The sequence below is a fragment of the Bombus fervidus genome, chromosome 2 (assembly GCF_041682495.2).
Source record: "Bombus fervidus isolate BK054 chromosome 2, iyBomFerv1, whole genome shotgun sequence".
Taxonomy (NCBI): Eukaryota; Metazoa; Arthropoda; class Insecta; order Hymenoptera; family Apidae; genus Bombus; species Bombus fervidus.
Window position 1 is genome coordinate 22,516,689 of NC_091518.1, and position 19,485 is coordinate 22,536,173.

General features: G+C 30.1%; 5 protein-coding genes across 8 annotated transcripts; all 5 read left to right on the forward strand.

Annotated features, from left to right (window-relative positions):
- Positions 1 to 2,176: 2,176 nt before the first annotated feature.
- Positions 2,177 to 2,704, forward strand: LOC139998273 (histone H2B). The gene has a single exon (XM_072022704.1). It carries the CDS (start codon positions 2,228 to 2,230, stop codon positions 2,597 to 2,599), a length of 372 nt encoding a protein of 123 aa, XP_071878805.1. The 5' UTR covers positions 2,177 to 2,227; the 3' UTR covers positions 2,600 to 2,704.
- A 706-nt stretch (positions 2,705 to 3,410) lies between these two features.
- On the forward strand, positions 3,411 to 5,109 carry Sumo (Small ubiquitin like modifier). The gene is made up of 3 exons (XM_072015504.1): positions 3,411 to 3,654; positions 3,722 to 3,847; positions 4,043 to 5,109. Exons 1-3 carry the CDS (start codon positions 3,637 to 3,639, stop codon positions 4,175 to 4,177), a joined length of 279 nt encoding a protein of 92 aa, XP_071871605.1. The 5' UTR covers positions 3,411 to 3,636; the 3' UTR covers positions 4,178 to 5,109.
- A 1,311-nt stretch (positions 5,110 to 6,420) lies between these two features.
- On the forward strand, positions 6,421 to 14,371 carry Taf1 (TATA-box binding protein associated factor 1). 2 transcript variants are annotated; one of them, XM_072022621.1, is made up of 18 exons: positions 6,421 to 7,223; positions 7,320 to 7,732; positions 7,805 to 8,050; positions 8,168 to 8,314; positions 8,404 to 8,576; positions 8,670 to 9,068; positions 9,139 to 9,379; positions 9,448 to 9,806; positions 9,889 to 10,151; positions 10,242 to 10,603; positions 10,683 to 11,903; positions 11,984 to 12,226; positions 12,316 to 12,754; positions 12,834 to 12,976; positions 13,066 to 13,203; positions 13,283 to 13,418; positions 13,493 to 13,714; positions 13,793 to 14,371. In XM_072022621.1, exons 1-18 carry the CDS (start codon positions 6,875 to 6,877, stop codon positions 14,005 to 14,007), a joined length of 5,709 nt encoding a protein of 1,902 aa, XP_071878722.1. In that variant the 5' UTR covers positions 6,421 to 6,874; the 3' UTR covers positions 14,008 to 14,371. The 2 variants fall into 2 exon arrangements, with proteins under 2 accessions (XP_071878722.1, XP_071878721.1); XM_072022620.1 differs by having other exon boundaries at positions 6,422 to 7,223; positions 8,395 to 8,576.
- A 74-nt stretch (positions 14,372 to 14,445) lies between these two features.
- LOC139998230 (uncharacterized) lies at positions 14,446 to 16,691 on the forward strand. The gene has a single exon (XM_072022622.1). It carries the CDS (start codon positions 14,455 to 14,457, stop codon positions 15,964 to 15,966), a length of 1,512 nt encoding a protein of 503 aa, XP_071878723.1. The 5' UTR covers positions 14,446 to 14,454; the 3' UTR covers positions 15,967 to 16,691.
- Positions 16,197 to 19,335, forward strand: LOC139998231 (uncharacterized). Of its 3 annotated transcripts, none has more exons than XM_072022625.1 (6): positions 16,197 to 16,286; positions 16,951 to 17,181; positions 17,254 to 17,430; positions 17,500 to 17,944; positions 18,342 to 18,401; positions 18,576 to 19,335. In XM_072022625.1, exons 2-6 carry the CDS (start codon positions 16,999 to 17,001, stop codon positions 18,962 to 18,964), a joined length of 1,254 nt encoding a protein of 417 aa, XP_071878726.1. In that variant the 5' UTR covers positions 16,197 to 16,286; positions 16,951 to 16,998; the 3' UTR covers positions 18,965 to 19,335. The 3 variants fall into 3 exon arrangements, with proteins under 3 accessions (XP_071878726.1, XP_071878725.1, XP_071878724.1); XM_072022624.1 differs by having other exon boundaries at positions 16,237 to 16,691; positions 16,979 to 17,181; XM_072022623.1 differs by having other exon boundaries at positions 16,276 to 16,691.
- Positions 19,336 to 19,485: the final 150 nt, after the last annotated feature.

Consider the following 19,485-nt stretch of genomic DNA (forward strand, 5'->3'; position numbering starts at 1 on the left):
CCCACCAAATTGAAAGCAGCACCTTCTTCGGACGATGACCGGTCGGTCTTGCTCGGCCTCGACTCGACCGAGATCGCTTGCGCGCAGTATTGTCACAGAGAATCCAACTTTCATCTCCAGTAATTAACTTTTGTAAAAATGGCTCTTTTTTTGTTGCGTTGAATTAGCAAACTGCATGTCGAAATTCGATTCAGGAGATTGCTCTCCGTCAGTTGATGGGGGACCCACATGTCGTAGCGATTAACGTACCCAAGCTTTATTAAATGCACATGAATCGTTGCTTGCGGAATGTTTAAAGCATTTGCTGTCTCACGAAGACTAGACTTTGGGTTTTCATCGAGATAGGCCTTGATAAGGTCAATATCAGTGGTGGATGGACGACCGCTGCGATCTTCGTCTTTCAGTTTAAAATTTCCGGCTCTAAACCTGTTTGAACAGTTATAGACCGATCACCGTAAACGTCACAAATCTGCTTTGCAGTGTTTTTAGGTGTACTGTCTTTTTTAAAGCATTGAAACATAATGTGACGAAACCGCATCTTTTGGTCTTCCATTTTTCATCACGCAAAATAAATTCGACACACTTTCTGCTAACATCGAGAATTGTTCCCTTTCCCTTACTTCGTTACTCGAAGAATGTAAACGAATACGCAGAGGGATACAAGGGCATCATTTATATAAGGTCCGTAGCAACAGAAGCTGACCAATCGCTGACGAGCAGCGTTCTCATTGGTTCGGAAATACAATAATTTTATAAGCTGTTATTTTATATTATTTTATATTATTTTTATAAATGAATGATCTTTCAACTTGATAATATATTTGAAATTTAAAATTTCATTCTTAAATTGTGTTATGTTAATATATATATATATATTAATTATATTATGTTAATATATATATTAACATAACACAATTATATTTAATAATAATAATTATATTTTATATAATGTAATAATCTAACAAAAAGCATTTTTTGTATATTAATATATAATGTTTAAATATTGATTGATCAAAGAAAAATTTTAACGTGTATTTAATGAAATATATTTTGTTAAAATATCTCTCTTGTTTAAATTATAACTACAATTACTTTTAGAATACTTATTGTGTTATTTCTTCACTTTTTTTTTCATTTTGAATATGTATATATTTATATATGTATTGAATAAAAGACGTACGTGTTCGCATTTGCTTCGAAACGGCAGTTTAAAATTTAGAACATGAAATACAAAAATTGATTATGTGAAACAATCGTTACTCGATATTCTTTAATGTAAATTAATTATTTTGCAAAGAATTATACATATATTTGAAATAGAGAACAATTTAATTCTTAAGGATAACCATCTGCTATCTCCTAATTTGATCATAAATTACCTAAAAAGGTCTATATATATTTTTCTTTCTTTATTAAAAGGTTCAATTCGTACACCAAAAAAGAAGTGGTAAAAATTGTTAATAGCAGTATTACTTTAGTTACTGTATAAATTTTACATTATAATAAGCACTTTAAATAAATTATATACTATTGTAATATATTAATTAATTATGCAATACTAATGGTATAGAAAAAAAAAAGAAATAATTCAAAAGATTGGCTAAAACCAAGAATAGATGTACTAAATTATTATTAATTTGCTATCAACCTACTCTTTTACCTAGCGCATTATTCTTCCTTTCTATCTCATAAGCATGAGTTTCGGAAATAATTTTTATTTATAATCACTGAAGTTACAAACTATGTGAAAAAATTTTATTAATATATTCTATTGTTTCAGTTTATCAATATATATACATACATATATTAATTTTATTGCGTTAAATTTTTAAAGCTACATATTATTTTCTTTTGCGTAACTTCCACTATAAAATACATGATATTTGTTAGTTCAATTTTGTTACACACATCCATTATGTTCTTTAATATAAAAAAAGGAAACTATATAACTTTTACGCTTTTAATTTGTAAAAAAAGCCTTAGAAATATGTTAGATATGTTACGCGTATAAAATCAATTGTATCGTGGAGAATGTAACGGTAACAGCAGCGCGCCAATCAGATTGTAGAAAGGCATTAGCAGTCCCAAGCTGGATTGTGATTGGTTCAACGTAGCCCCTGTTCCAGCGTATAAAAGGAATGCGTCTCACTGCGCTTCGTATTCTCTGAGAAGACGTCGTACGGTTGTGTTCATCTACGATAATTCGAAGATAATTTGAAGCATCATCATGCCGCCGAAAGTTAGTGGAAAAGCTGTGAAAAAAGCCGGTAAGGCTCAGAAGAATATTAGTAAAGCTGACAAGAAGAAGAAAAGGAGGAGGAAGGAAAGCTACGCTATTTACATTTACAAGGTGTTGAAACAAGTACACCCTGACACCGGTATATCCAGCAAAGCGATGAGCATCATGAACAGTTTCGTCAATGATGTCTTCGAACGCATTGCAGCAGAAGCATCAAGATTGGCGCATTACAACAAACGTTCTACGATTACATCTCGTGAAATTCAAACCGCTGTAAGACTTCTACTTCCCGGAGAATTAGCAAAACACGCAGTCAGTGAAGGCACCAAAGCAGTCACCAAGTACACCAGCTCGAAATAGACAGTCACAAACTGTTCAAAACAAACGGTCCTTTTCAGGACCAAAAAATTTTCAAACAAAATGGAACATTTTTACTTACGTTCTGAACATAATTTGCAGTATGAAGCTTTATATTTTTTCACATACATATAGACATACACATTGCTTTAGAATATTTTACTATGAGGTAAAATAGTAATAAATATATTTTGTATGTTTTGATTATTTTAAACTTAATACTATGCACGCGTATGCAAGCTTCGAATTATGTAAATTTTGATACTGTGAAAGCGCATTTTAGTAACGTTCCTTTTATATATATAGTCTTGTTTATTATAAAATTGATCTTTTGTTAATACAATGATTAATAATACAATTTTATATAGTATAACTTTCTATTTCTTAACTGCATAATTATTTATAAAAGAGAAATCATTTGATGCTTGAATATACTTCAGTTTAATTCTATGATTTTCATTGATAAAACGAAATTACGTTTTCGTACCTTTTATATTTTAATAAAGGATACATAGATATGATTCATCTTGATAGATTCATCATGAATCATGATAGTGATTATTAAGTAGTTGATATTATAATATGAATGTATTAAATTTAAGTATATTCGGCTAAAATTTAACCTTAAAACGTAAACATTAAAGACAAACTTATTTAGATTTATTTCTTTAAAAATTGAAAATTTTGCGCACTTTTTGATAAGTGTGAAGTTACATGTGATACTCATTTTGTTTTTCACCAGATCGTGACTGACTAACGAAATTCCCTAAAAAGTTTATTAATCACGCATGCTAGGTTTTCAAAACGTGTGTATGCCAATAACTTTCTATGATAGTACGTATACTACTTGCGTAGTATGGAAACGTTGTGATTACAACTATAAAGGTAGGAGCGGGATTATTGCGAGTGATTCATTTGTACTTACGTTTATTTATAAGAATTTTAAGTGGTCTGATATTTGATACGATAGTTAAAAAAATATCGTGGAAGTTTCTTTATTAACCAGTGACAAGCTAACGTATTTGTGAAAAACTGTAAACATGTCTGACGAGAAGAAGGTAATATTTTCTAACCTTAAAATTGATGCAACGGTAAGTGATGATTCAAGAATATCCTTTGTTACAGGAAACTAAAGCAGAATCGGAGCACATAAATTTAAAAGTATTGGGACAAGATAGTGCAGTGGTTCAGTTTAAAATTAAGAAGCACACACCACTCAGGAAATTAATGAATGCTTACTGTGATCGTGTGGTAAGAGTCTGTATTTAATTTATTATTATAATTTGAAGTTACACCCTTGAATTATAAAATGGTGTGTATATAATTTATGCACCTTTGTATAGATAAATATCTATATTGTATTTATATCTATATCTGTATCTAAATAATCTAAACAATTAGAGATCATTATATTTGTAGTAGTAAGAGTATTATATTTTTATATAGGGCTTGGCGATAGCAGCAGTAAGGTTTAGATTTGATGGAGAACCCATAAACGAATTAGATACACCAACAACCCTTGAGATGGAAGAAGGAGACACAATAGAAGTTTATCAGCAACAAACAGGAGGATTGTGTTGAGATTTAAGATTGTCCTTCGATAGTTTAAAAATGGACTTGATAAAAAATTTCTGTTTCCATGCTTACTTCAAAAAAGAGGCATGAATTATATTTCATTTTTTCTGATACAACAAAATGCTTCATTTCATAATGTAATGTGAGGAAAACTGTTTACACATTTTGTATATTTTAAACTTAACGTCTATTAGGTTGTAGCATAAATAAATTCGGTCAAATAAAGAAAAATATTGAGTTTAACCGAACTTACTTATGTCACAACCCAATAAGTATAGTTTGATCTACATGTTGGTTTTGTCCGAAAAGTCACTTTTTTACACACATTTTATATTTCGTAAAATAATAACTTAAGATTACAATAATTTTTTGCATTGTATTATTACTTGAGATTTTTAATTATTCTGCTTCCTTTCTATTTATAAAAATTAGAAGAACTCTATTTTTCTCATAATGTATCAGTTCGATATATATTAATTTGGCTGAAAATATTGCAAACCAGGCTTATCACTATGTTACTGTTAGTGATATACATTCTAAATGAAGGCACATTAGTTGCCTCTTCAGCATTTTGCACTATGTAGAAAAACATCTACATCATACAAACACATGTTATTTACAATACATAAGATTCTTTGTAAATGATTTTCATAAAAAAAAATTTACTAATGTAAAATCTCAAATTCTCTTAATAAATCTCATCTTTATAGGTACATCTGTTTATTATAACGATGTACAGATAGGGCAATGGCGAAGAACATTATTGGAAAAGTATTGTGTTAATATTTAATAATGTAACTATTTTTAACAAGTTCGTAAAAATTTCGTTCGTGTTTCACAATTCAACCCTAGTGTTAACATTACATTTTTACTTTCCATGAAAATAATATTACTTTGTATATGAACAAATAATAAATTGTGTCTTATCTTTTCTATAACAGTTTATTTTTCAGTCATATTCATTTTCTTTCGAGGCAAGTTATAGAATTCTTAAATTTGTCAACTTATATAAACCGGTATAATTTATTTCCATAAAAATAGGTTCTAAATATCTTTATATTAAATAAAATGTCTTTATATCATCATTCAATAAATTTAAAGTAATTATTATCATAATGTTTATAGCATGCAGTGAAGTAGTGATCAACAGTTAAAAAATGTACCTATCAGTTTTTTACCAATATCGTTTTGTAGTTTGTCCAATACTAACACTGAAAGTACCTAGGATAATTATCACCACAGTTTGTATATATAGGTCTAGAAACTCCCGTGGTTGGGGGTAAGGCTCTTAGTGATCGGACGAAGTTGGTCAATTTATCCGCAGTAAGGCGCTCAAATGGAGAAGTTAGGATTCGTTGTGTAACGCTATCGTGTAGAGATAGCCCGTACCTGGTTCTTGGTTGTCTCTGTCTCTATCTCTTCCTCTCTCTTTTCTGAATCTGGTCACGTACTGGATTCACGGCGGGCCGACTAGCAGGGGAAATAGGAAGAAAACGCGACACTACGATAATGATAATAGAGACCAACTTTTGTACTGCATAAATGATTATTATGATTATATTATTATTATTATTTTGTTTTCAACTAATGTCTAATAAATGTTATATAATATAAATATGTTTTTCATTACTAAAAACCTATGTAAACTCTAAAATTATACTGTAACTTTGCCTTTTCAATAAAAATTTTAATAACATTGAAATGTTTCAATCATGCATAATATTTTGGACATCATATTATTTATATAAAACTAATTATATTATATATTATATTATTATTATATATTATATAAAACTAAAAATGTGCCTACAATAAACATATTTTATTACATGCGCAAAATATAAAAATACTAAATCTATGTGTACATATTTGATATGGATTTTGTAATTTTGTTAAAACATTTTGTTGGAAATAATTATACATATTTAATAACAGTTTATAATTAATATTCATTTAAACAACATTTTTCTATACTAGATGAAATATTGTATATGTATTTACTTTAAATAAATGGAGAAAAATTATGAAAAATAGTTTAGTTCAATCATTGATTAAGCTCAGTTTAAGTAGTTTAGTTTATATCCTTTATCTTCAGTGCTTTCACCGAAGGATGACGCTAAATAGAAAATCCTAGATTCTCGATCGCAGTGTTCTATAATGACCGATTTGTACAGCATCACTTCCGACATTAAGAGCCTTACTCTCTCCATTGGTGTTTCCAGTCTTGTGTATACGACCGTGCTTATCAGAGGAAACCTACGGAAAGGAAATTCCTCTTTGTTACATAGGAAAATTGTAGACATAGGAATATCCTATGAACTTTATTCTATTCTTAGGGACTTTATGTTTTAAATGTTGTAAGAAATACCAAATATAATTTCAGTCGTTTAATCGTTTGTCAGAGAATCAGTCTATCTAATATGTTAAAGAACATGGCGGTTAGTTGATGCAAAGGTCTACGTAAACAAAACGTTGTTTCACTAATTTTATAATTAATAAAAGTTTGTAAATAGTAAAATCATAATAAATATATATAAGCATATACACATAATGAACTGTAAATAAATAAATGTATGATATACAAATAACAACTGTGCAATTAATATATGCTAGTGCTGTACGTCTACTGTATATTCGGAAAACCGATATCTTTTTATGAAAATTTAACATCATACTAATTTCTTGAATTTTAATTATAACAAAATGGCCGATTCTGAAGAAGAAAATGATAAAGACATAACATCTGGGATCAATATGACTGGTTTTTTGTTTGGCAACATTGATGAGAACGGTCAACTGGAAGATGATATTCTTGATCCAGAGGCAAAGCAACATATAGCTTCACTGAATAGGCTTGGATTAAGTTCGTTTATTCGTGAAATGATGCAAAATGATGATATCAAAGAAGAAAAAGATAATGAATCTAATGATAAGTCTGAAGAAAAAAATGATATGATCGACGAGAAAGATACCAGTTACATTAAGAAATCACCTAGTGCTCTTGACTTTTTTGATATAAATGAATTAGCAGAGGATGAAAGAGAAGAAAGTGGTAAGTATAACAAAAATATAACCATCAAAAGATTTTTTTAGTTAAAAATAAAATTTTATAGACATATATAAATATAAATATTACTTTAATGAATAGGTAAGCAGGACATGTTTGAAGTAAAAGCTGAAAAGGAAAATGCTGATTATGATGCTGATGATGAAGAAGTTGTTAATAAATCTGATACACAATTAATGCCACCTCCTCCAATTCCTGAAGAAAAAGAAACACTTACTGCAGAAGAAGCAGAAGCTGCACGTCAGCGTAAATTAGAAACTCCTCTTGCTTCTATGCTACCATCAAAATATGCCAATGTTGATGTTACTGAATTATTTCCTGATTTTCGAGCTAATAAAGTTTTAAGGTTTTCAAGATTATTTGGTCCAGGAAAACCTAGTAGCCTTCCACAAATATGGAAGGGTGTTAAGAAGAGACGTAAAAAGAAACGACATCATGATATTAGAGATTCTGATTCTGGCTCTGATCAGGAGGAAAAAAAAACGAAGTTTAAAGTATGTACAAATAGTGGTTCAATTTTACAGTGTATCAATTGTATGTTAATTAAATATTTATGTGTATATTAGGGCTGGGTGATGCAATATGGTCCAGATCCAACACCAGATATATGTCGTTCCGATGATGAAACAAAGTTATTAATGCCAGTAGAAGATAAAGAACAAGTTGATAAATCAGGCGAAACTGGAGAAAATGGAGATATGGGGCCAAAAGTTGCAGATTGGCGGTTTGGTCCTGCACAGCTTTGGTATGATATGCTTCAAGTTCCAGAAACTGGGGATGGTTTTAACTATGGATTTAAAACCATTGACAAGGTATTTAATTTGTATATATATCAAAATATGAGATATCAAATATAATTTTGAAGTTGTAATTTAATATTTTTACAAGTCAATTTATCATGGATAATGCTATTGTTATATTTCTAATAGTTAGATGAACAAAGCAATAAAGATAATAAAGATAATAAAGGTACCAAAGACACTAATGAGGAATTTTCTGATGATGCATTTTTAATGGTATCACAATTACACTGGGAAGATGATGTCATATGGAATGGTGATGATATAAAGCATAAGGTACATAATATCTTAGTGTAAGATATTCTTAATTAAATATTTATATAAGTTAACAAGTAAGAATATAAATACTTTAAAAGGTATTACAGAAATTAAATAGTAAAAATAATGCAGCTGGATGGGTACCATCCAGTGGGAACAGAACTGCTCAAGCATTCAGTCAACCAGGCAAAGGAGCACCTGTACCAGTCGCATCAAACGTTCGATTAGCCACTTCGCAAATTACAACTCCATTACACATGCAATCTCAGAAAACTAAATTGTAAGCAAAGTAGTAATCTATTTGTTATGCTATACTAGAAAATTATTGCATATATAATTGTTTTTTCATTTTTATTTCTATTTTTATCAATAGGAACATGAATAAAGGGAATCAACAACAAAATCGGGAAGAAAATTACGATGATACTTGGTACTCTATTTTTCCTGTAGAAAATGAAGAATTGGTGTATGGACTTTGGGAAGAAGAAGTAATTTGGGATCCTGAGAATATGAAGAAGATACCAAAGCCTAAAATTCTTACTTTGGATCCAAATGATGAGAATATTGTTCTTGGTATTCCTGATGACATAGATCCAGCACTGGTTCATAAAGATAATGGACCTCAACCAAAAGTAAAAATACCTCATCCTCATGTGAAGAAAAGTAAATTATTACTAGGAAAAGCTGGAGTAATTAACGTATTGGAAGAAGACACTCCACCTCCACCACCAAAATCACCTGATAGAGATCCATTTAATATTTCAAATGATACGTAAGTTAATAATTTAATAATTTTAATTCGCACAAAAAGAGACAATTTTATTATTTTCTGTATTATTTAGATACTATATGCCGCGATCGTCAGAAACAACATTACGATTAAAAGTTGGAGGTGGAAATTTGATACAACATAGTACGCCAGTAGTAGAATTACGTGTTCCATTTGTTCAAACTCATATGGGCCAAATTCGGCTTCGAAATTTCCATAGACCACCTTTAAGAAGATTTAGCCATGGACCGCTCGCTCATCCTGGTCCACATTCTGTCCTGCCATTAATAAAGCATATCAAAAAGAAAGCCAAAGTATGTATTATGCTTTATTACATTGTTTGTTAAGTGGGAACAAGAATTAAATGACGTTTGTCTATTAGCAAAGAGAACAAGAAAGAATTGCATCTGGTGGAGGCGATGTCTTTTTCATGAGAACTCCTGAAGATTTAACTGGCAAAGATGGTGAATTGGTACTTATTGAATTTTCTGAAGAACATCCTCCGTTGATGAATCAAGTAGGAATGTGTTCCAAGGTGAAAAATTACTATAAGAGGAAGGCAGGCAAAGATCAAGGACCACAGAAATACAAATATGGTGAAACCGCTTATGCCCATACTAGCCCATTTCTTGGAATTCTTACACCTGGTCAAAGTATACAAGCAGTGGAAAATAATATGTATAGAGCGCCAATTTATGAGCACAAAATTCCAGAAACAGATTTCTTAGTTATAAGAACAAGGTATTTCAATAAGATTTCTTTATTGAAATTATTTATAACATGAAGAATGTACTACAACTAATAAGTTTTTTTGTATACCTAGACAACAATATTATATCAGAGAAATGGATGCTTTATTTGTTGCTGGTCAAGAATGTCCATTATATGAAGTTCCAGGTCCTAATTCAAAGAGAGCTAATAATTTTGTGAGAGATTTTTTACAAGTATTTATATACAGGTTATTTTGGAAATCTAAAGATACGCCCCGACGTATTAAAATGGATGATATTAAAAAAGCATTTCCTTCGCATAGTGAGAGTAGTATTAGGAAACGTTTGAAACTATGCGCTGATTTTAAAAGAACAGGTATTTATTATTATAAGTTATACTATAAACTGTTTGAATTACTTTTGTATTATAAGTTAATCTGACAAACATTAAACTCTTTCATATTAGGCATGGATTCAAATTGGTGGGTTATAAAACCCGACTTTAGATTACCAACCGAAGAAGAGATTCGAGCGATGGTGTCCCCGGAACAATGTTGCGCTTATTTTAGTATGATTGCAGCTGAGCAAAGACTAAAGGATGCTGGTTATGGTGAAAAATTCCTATTTACTCCTCAAGATGATGATGACGAAGAAATGCAATTAAAAATGGACGATGAAGTTAAAGTTGCGCCTTGGAATACGACACGAGCATACATTCAAGCTATGAAAGGTAAATGCTTGCTACAGCTAGCAGGACCAGCTGATCCAACAGGTTGTGGTGAAGGATTTTCCTATGTTCGAGTACCAAATAAACCCACGATTAGTAAGGTAAATATTTAATATTCAGTTATAATTCTTTTTTTGCATATTTTATATTTTAAATCATTCGTTTTCGAACTTTAATTAGGAAGAACAAGAAGCTCAACCAAAAAGAACTGTGACTGGAACTGATGCCGACTTAAGAAGGTTGTCATTAAATAACGCAAAAGCGTTACTTCGAAAATTTGGTGTACCTGAGGAAGAAATTAAAAAATTATCTCGATGGGAGGTAATCGATGTTGTTAGAACATTGTCAACAGAAAAAGCTAAAGCCGGAGAAGAGGGCATGACTAAATTTTCACGAGGAAATCGTTTCTCTATAGCTGAGCATCAAGAAAGATACAAAGAAGAATGTCAGAGAATTTTTGATTTACAAAATCGTGTTTTATCTTCTAATGAAGTTTTGAGTACAGATGAAGGCGAGAGTTCTGAAGAAGATAGTTCTGATATAGAAGAGATGGGTAAAAACATAGAAAACATGCTTTCCAACAAAAAAACTAGTACCCAATTATCACTTGAACGAGAGGAACAACAACGACATGAATTACGAAAGATGTTAATGGGTGAAGTTCAAGAACAAGATAAGAAGTCTAAAGAGAAAAAGAAGGATGACGAAGAGGATAGCCCTGTAAATAACTTTAATTCGCAACAGGGTAGAGTTCTTAAAATTTATCGGACATTTAGAAATCCAGAGGGCAAAGAATATACAAGGGTAGAATTAGTAAGGAAGTCTGCGGTAATAGATACTTATATAAAAATTAGAAATTCTAAAGATGAAACGTTTATTAAACAATTTGCAACATTGGACGAGGCACAAAAAGAAGAAATGAAGAGAGAGAAAAGAAGAATTCAGGAACAACTACGTAGGATTAAACGAAATCAAGAACGTGAACGTATGCTTGGTGGCCCAATGGCAGGAAACAATGCGTCATTGAGTAATATATTCGACCGTAGTAATACCAATACCCCAACCACTACGTCCTCAAACAGTATCCTTCCATTCTGTAATTCATTCCAATCTACTTCTTCTGCTTCTAAACATCCTAAACCGGAAGTATCTCCTGCTAAACGTAAAAAATCTAAACTTAAACCAGATCTCAAACTGAAATGTGGTGCTTGCGGTAATGTAGGTCACATGCGTACGAATAAAGCTTGTCCTTTATATCAGAATAGCATAACTACAGCGCCCGTTAATGTTGCGATGACAGAAGAACAAGAGGAAGAAATTGAGAAACAGCTTAATACAGATGATCAAGATCTTGTTAATGTAGATGGAACTAAAGTGAAGTTATCATCCAAATTAATTAAGGTAATTTATTTAGTTTTTTAAAACACTTAGTATTCTTTTAAATGATTATTATATATTAATTTATAATTTTGCTTTTGTAGCATGCTGAAGAAATGAAAAGACGTACGTTACTCTTGAAGGTGCCTAAGGAGGCAGTAAACTCTAAGAAACGAAGAAGAGCTACCGGAGATGATCATTGTGATTATCTTAAACGACAACAGAGACCTGCTAATAGACGTAGAACAGATCCTGTTGTAGTTATGTCTACAATGCTAGAAAGTATACTTAACGAAATGCGAGACTTACCTGACGTTCAACCTTTTTTATTTCCTGTTAATGCCAAAGTGTGTTCTATTTTTATTAAACATTTTTATATAAATTTATTCTGTAATTGTCTGCAACTGAAGAATTTATCTATATATTTCATAAATAGGCTGTTCCTGATTATTATAAAATTATACAAAGACCTATGGATTTACAAACCATACGTGAAAATTTAAGATTAAAGAAATATCAAAGCCGAGAAGAATTTTTGGCTGACGTTAATCAGATTGTAGAAAACTCAACTCTGTATAATGGATCAAAGAGTTCATTAACAGTAGCAGCTAAGCGTATGCTGGAAACTTGTGTAGAAAGACTTGGAGAAAAGGAAGATCGTCTGATGAGATTAGAAAAAGCAATTAATCCTCTACTAGATGACAATGACCAAGTTGCTCTCACTTTTATCTTGGACAATGTTGTAAATAATAAATTGAAATCTATGACAGAAGCTTGGCCATTCCTGAAACCAGTTAATAAGAAATTAGTGAAAGATTATTATAATGTTATTAAAAGACCTATGGATCTAGAAACTATATCCAAGAAGGTATCTGGTAAGTTAAACTATGTTTAAAATAGTGTTGCATGTTATCAATTTTTTGACAAATGTTTGATTACACCTATTTCTTCCAGCGCATAAGTATCATAATCGCCATGAGTTTCTTAGGGATATTGAACAAATTTTGGAAAATTGTACAGTGTATAACGGAAAGGAATCTCCATTTACACAGAAAGCAGAATTGCTAGTAAAAGTTTGTAAAGAAACATTAGATGAGGTACTTAAGGACTTTTTTTTTAGGAGTATTTATTATATGTTAATTATTATATTTTAATCTTATATTCACATAATCAAATTGTCTTGCAGTATGATGAACATTTAACACAATTAGAAAATAACATATTATTGGTACAAAAGCGAGCAATGGAGCAAGCAGACATTGATCCTTCATGGCTTGGACCAGATGAGGAAAATTATACCATTGTAGAGCCTGAATTTAGAGGGGTACAATATTTATCCATAAAAAACAGATGTTTAGTTTTCTCCTATAAGAAATGTTATAAATTATGGTGTTTTTTTTCAGAGTCAAACAAGTTCGCCAGAAAATCCATTCGGTAAATCGAATATGGATGATTTTGATTTTGTGGACGTGGAAGGCGACATGGAAGGTGATGGTAGTAGAAGCGTAAATTCGAAAAAGAAAGATGTCCTTGAAGAAGGTAGAAAAGATTTTATAAAATTATCTTTAAATGTATATCTTTAAATGAAAATGTCATTATATACTTCGTTACAGATTTACAATTCTCTAGTGAAGATGAATTTGATGAGGTTCCATTTGCTACGGATGAACAGTCAGAAAATGCGGAAATGGAGACACTTGAGCTAAATGAAGTTAGAGAAGGTACAGAAAGTGGAGTAGTATTAGCAGATGATGATAGTCAACAAGCAGCGGAAGCTATGGTTCAACTGGGTAATGTCGGCTTTTATATGGCGGACCAACAATTGCTTCAGCAAGGTTGGTAATTGCAATGAAATTACTTTATACATTTATTTATCATTTCATTAATTAAATCGTATGTTTCTTAAATTATAGATGAAAGTATGGATGTTGATCCTAATTACGATCCTTCAGACTTCTTGTTAGCTGGTTTGCCAGCAAGAGATGAGAAAAGTGAAAACAAGATACAAGATGACCTTGCTGTCTCTGAAAGCGATGATGATACAGAAAATAACGCAAAACAAAAACAAAAAACACCACAACAATTACCGCAACCAGAGGAGGATGTTGGTGGTGACCTTTGGTTCTAAAAAAATGTTATTATTTCTTTTAGCAGTAATGCTATTTTGTAGTTTATTTCTTAAATCAGAAGACTTAGATTACAAAATGCAGTGAGAGAGGAAAGGCAAGATATTTATTTCTTATAGGAATAATTACATTTCAATATTTGAAATTGAATGAAACATGTATGTTTTGTTGTTTAGATATGATTTTGTAAAAAGTAAAATGAACATCTAATGCATATCTGTGAATATTATATATACATATATGTAAATACATAGTGAGAAATTGTTTTTTAAATATCATGTGTATATTTAATCCTTCATATAGAACGAGTACATCTGTATAAGATTTATAAAGAAAAATAATTGAATAGAAAAAGCTGCAAATTCAGTTATATTTACTTAGAACTTAGTTCTAATCAAAATTCTGTTTATAATGTTCCTTTATAAATATTAATATAATATCATTTAATAATGATTAGTGACGAAGAATTGAGAACTAGAATGGATTATATACTTGAAATGTGTTCTACATCTCTAGATTCACAACGCGAACAAGACAAAATGTTTGACAATATAATTAGAATAACAAAAAATGCATTACAAGAGCAACTGTTGACTTATGAACCAAACGCTATTATTATATGTATTCTTAAACTTCTCTTGTATTATAGTGAAACTTATTTTCAAACGTATAACATGTGCGAATGGAAACGACGAAGAAAATGTCGACTTACGAGAGAATGTTACATTACTTTATTGCAAATATACATTCCACAAAAGTCTAAGGAAATTCTAGAAACTGTAATTAACACGATTTATGAAAACAAGCTTTGGGAGTTTGAAACCTTCTGTTTTGAAGTTATGTGTAATTTATTGGAATATGGTATTAATGCATCATCAATGATTCATATTATATGGGACAGAATCGAAGCTCCAAATATAAATATAGAAGATACAAGAAAAATCATAAGAATATTATATGAATTATTAGATGTTTATAATTGGCCAGATACATATGAAACAATAGTAGTTATTGAAAGAATTTTAAATCTTTTTTATATTTCTATAACTAGTGCACATGCGACTGTTGATTTTTTACCATATGCAACACTTAAAAAAGGTTTGGAAGTCTGCATTATTAATATGGTAAAACATGTATATAACGATCATCTTCTGATCATAGTTCAACATATGTGTTCATGGGTTGTTGAGGAAGGAATGACTGATGAAATTATTCTAGAATTTGGTAGTACACTTGAATACACAGCCTACATACATGAAGTAACTCTATATGAAAAAACTTTAACTCCAAAAATATTTCCATTATTAATGGAAATGATAGCATCGACAAATAAAATAACTAATTTATTAGGTAACAGAGTTATTCAATATTTGCTTGATAGAAAAGGAAATAAAATGAATTTTAATACACCTAAGATATTTTTCGAAGATACTCAATTTGATCTCAGCATAGGTCCATGTTTTAAAGAAGATAAGCTATTCTGTAAACTTCACAGAGAAATTTTGCATGATAGCCTTCTAAAAAGTATCATAATTCATTGTGCATCTCGTATGAATTTAGAATCAACTTATTGTACGATATGTCTGATTGCTGTAGAGGTACCATGTGGATTTACAGCAGCAGCTCTGGTTTGCCTTTTAATGAATTTGCAAGATGTAACTTTGAAGCGAAATAGACACGATGAAGTATCTTATCATTTACATGCGACAGTGATAGCAATTATGTCTCTTTTATGTTGGATTCATAAAGCTAAAGTATTTTACGAATATGTGAATAAAGTAATGATGAAAAGGGCACAATGGGCTCCACATCTAAATCCTCCTATTCAATCTCAATATAATTTCGCAGCACATCATATACTTTGGAACAAGCCAGAATTGTTTTTTATAGATTGGGAAGCTCGTTATGGTTTGTGGAAATGTTTTCGTTTACGCGAAACTGAAGAGACACCGGAAGTGTGAATATTCATCGAAAATTACGATACATGTATATATTATGATACTAAATTAAATATTATGTGACTATTGAATATCAAGATTCTATGTGATATTACAAACATTAATAAATGATTTCAATTAGCGATATTTTTCTATTTTTCTTAATAAATATCACTCTTAGTTCACAGTTTACGCGTGAAATTTGACAATTTTTCTTATAATAATCATGAAATGTAATCATCAAATTACTCATACAAATAATTGTCATCAAAATGGCTGTGTTTCGACATTAAATAGCGTAATTCATAGTATTACGCATTAAACAAAGGCAATAAAAATTGACAGTGTGTGGTATTATATTAAATATCATGTCATAATCTGTACTTTCTAAATGTGAAATAATATTAGTATAATCCAAGTTTGTTTGTAATTAAAAAGCATGATAATTTATCTCAAGTTATTGATATTTGTTCCTCCATCTTACATCATTCTGAACACTTTTTGATTCGTCAAAACATTTATTTTATAAACTATAAATTGTAATTTAAAATTAGACATGAATTGTTTGAAAATTGACGAAACATTGTTTTCTAATCCTCGAGAAACTTTGAAAAAGTGGTGACAATGAAGTTAAATGAATTTTTTAAGCGTATGTCATAGTGCAATTATTAAAATCGTATTGTTTACATAACGAACATCAGCTTCGGTGGATTATTTTCGTCAGATCGTCAAATTGCGTTTCAATAAAGGTTAACTTTTTAAATAAATTATAATGTTTATTGTTCCTTTATTATCAGTGCATCCTTTGTGACAATATATTGTTTTAAAGAAAACAAATTTTTAACATGTATATAACTTAATATGTAAATTTTTATTATTAATTTCAATTGTATAAATACTAAATAAAGTTTGTTCAAATAATATTGCTTAGAATAAAGTACAATAAAAACTGTATAAGTTACTAGTATTTATGAATAATAATTTTTATTATAAATGTTTATTTTTCAGTTATTCAAACATTTTCAAAACGTTTTAGAAAGAAAGAATAAAGAAATAATGTCCGGAGAACAGTTTTCCTTAGTTTGGAATAGTTTCCCAAGAAATTTGTCCTCTGGATTATATACATTATTAACCGATGAGCAGTTAGTAGACGTAACATTAGCTGCGGAGGGTCAAATACTACGTGCACATAAGTTAATATTGTCAGTTTGTAGTACATACTTCAGGGAATTGTTCAAGGTATATTTAATCTTATTTCATATAGTTTACGTTTATATATTCTATAGTATTAAAGTACTTGTAACAATACAGGGAAACTCTTGTAAACATCCGATTGTGATTTTAAAAGATGTCAATTATCGTGATCTGTCAGCAATGCTTCACTTTATGTATCAAGGAGAAGTTAACATTAAGCAAGAAGATATTGCTAGCTTTTTGAAAGTTGCGGAAACTTTACAAATAAAAGGTTTAACTACAGAAACAGAAGAGGTACGTTCGATCAGACATACAAATTTAAAGGATAATAAGATAAATAAAAGAATGAATTTTATCTTATAGAAATTTGGAGAAACTTTAACAAAGAATGCAGGGAACTTGGATCAAATATTTAACACAGAGAACAGCAGTATTAATTGTATTAATTCAGATACAAATACTCCTACTTCCGAGGAACAAGGACAATTTATACAGAAAAACCAGCAATGCAAAAACCAATTATCAAAAGATGAATTACATAGTAACGAATTTATAGAGAATACAAGTGTCAGTGACATGTGTTGTCAACAAGAATCTAATTCAACTCATAATATACAAGATATACAAAATAACAGTTCGACAAGTATAGAAGAGGAACCATTAGACTGCACAGCTGATATAAGTCATATAGAATCAGCAAAGCAGGGACCACTGGATTATACACTTGACATAGATACAGAAGCAGGATATAATACATGTTTGCCTAACGAGACACTTTATAAACCTGAAGAAAATTTACAGACAAAAGGTATTATTTTTACATGTTTTATTAGTGTAATCATTTCAAAAGTTATGTAATTAGTAGGCTGATGACTATAAAGACATCATTCGGAGCTGAAAAATATTACATTTGCTGAATGAATGAGTACTTAGAAAACGAGTACTAGAGAAAACAAGATGATTAAAATTAGCGAAGAGACTACAGTTACTGGCTGTTGATGCAAAAGATTTGACACACTCAACTGTTTTCGTCGATGGATATACAGTTGTACAAATTTCTTTAGTATATGTAGCACAAATTAATTTTACAATGAAATCAATTATATATTTGCATGCTTATTTACTGGGTGTTTCAAATCTCAATTTTATACAATTCAATACCTCAGGATAGTAAATGTTTAAATGAAAAATATTTTATCTTACAGACTATGTACCAGATATGCAATTAGTTCCCTACAATCAGAATACGCAAACTCATCCATTTGGTAAGTCTTCAATCTCTATCTTTTTATTTTAACGATATACTTTTTTATTCTTCTGAACTTTGCTTTTTTTTATAATTTTATTTATACTTTAGTTTCTTAAAACACTTATTCGTTGTTATCTAGCATTAAATAACTACAATTACCGTCAGAACTTTATTAACATCTATTTAATAGGTTTAAGTAACATGACTGGTTTTGAAAGTGAATTTACGTACGACACTGGTTGTCATAGTAAAGGTCGACGAACCGTTAAAGGTATTTCCAACAACAGTTTGCCATTGGAAACAACTTTACGCGTTGTATCCGAACTGGGCCCAACATTACGTATGGAAAGAGGTAAGGTTATTCGAATGTATTCATGTCCATGGTGTCTTCGTCATTTCACGCGTAAGGAAAATCTGAAACTACATGTTCGATATATTCACGGTCCGCTTGAAAGTCTAACATGTAGACTTTGTGGTAATAAATATAAAAACAGTAATAGTTTACGTGTACATTCGTATCTGTATCATAATGCTAAGCGCGACAAACCTAATAAGCCAATAGTGGATGGTGGCGCATGAAATTAGAAGAAGAAACAATTGACATTGACATTTGCATAAAATTATTACATTGTACGTAAATTAAATGTAATTGCCGCAATTTTATTTATAAGAAAGGTTGTTGGCAATTAACGAGAAAATGGATAAGAATCTAATTATTTAATATTTTCTATTTATATTTCTTTGATACTATTAAGGTAACAAAAAATTGAAAAATTTGCAGAAATACAATATTCTCTTAATTAGACAGATTTAGAATCTAGATAAGATAACATATTTTATATAAAACAGGTTACTTTAAAAAAGAAGAACGATTGTAAACATACATATATGTATATTAATATATCATTTTGTAAATATATATACATTTGTAATAAAATAAAAGATTTGCATTTGCGTATCCTTTTTACCTATCAAAGCATCATAACACACTCATCGATACCATACAAAATCACAAAATTCTGATTGATAAATGTTTATTTTATTGTTTCAATGATCTTTTTCTCTACTTAACGTATACGTATATTTCTATAAATTGTTCA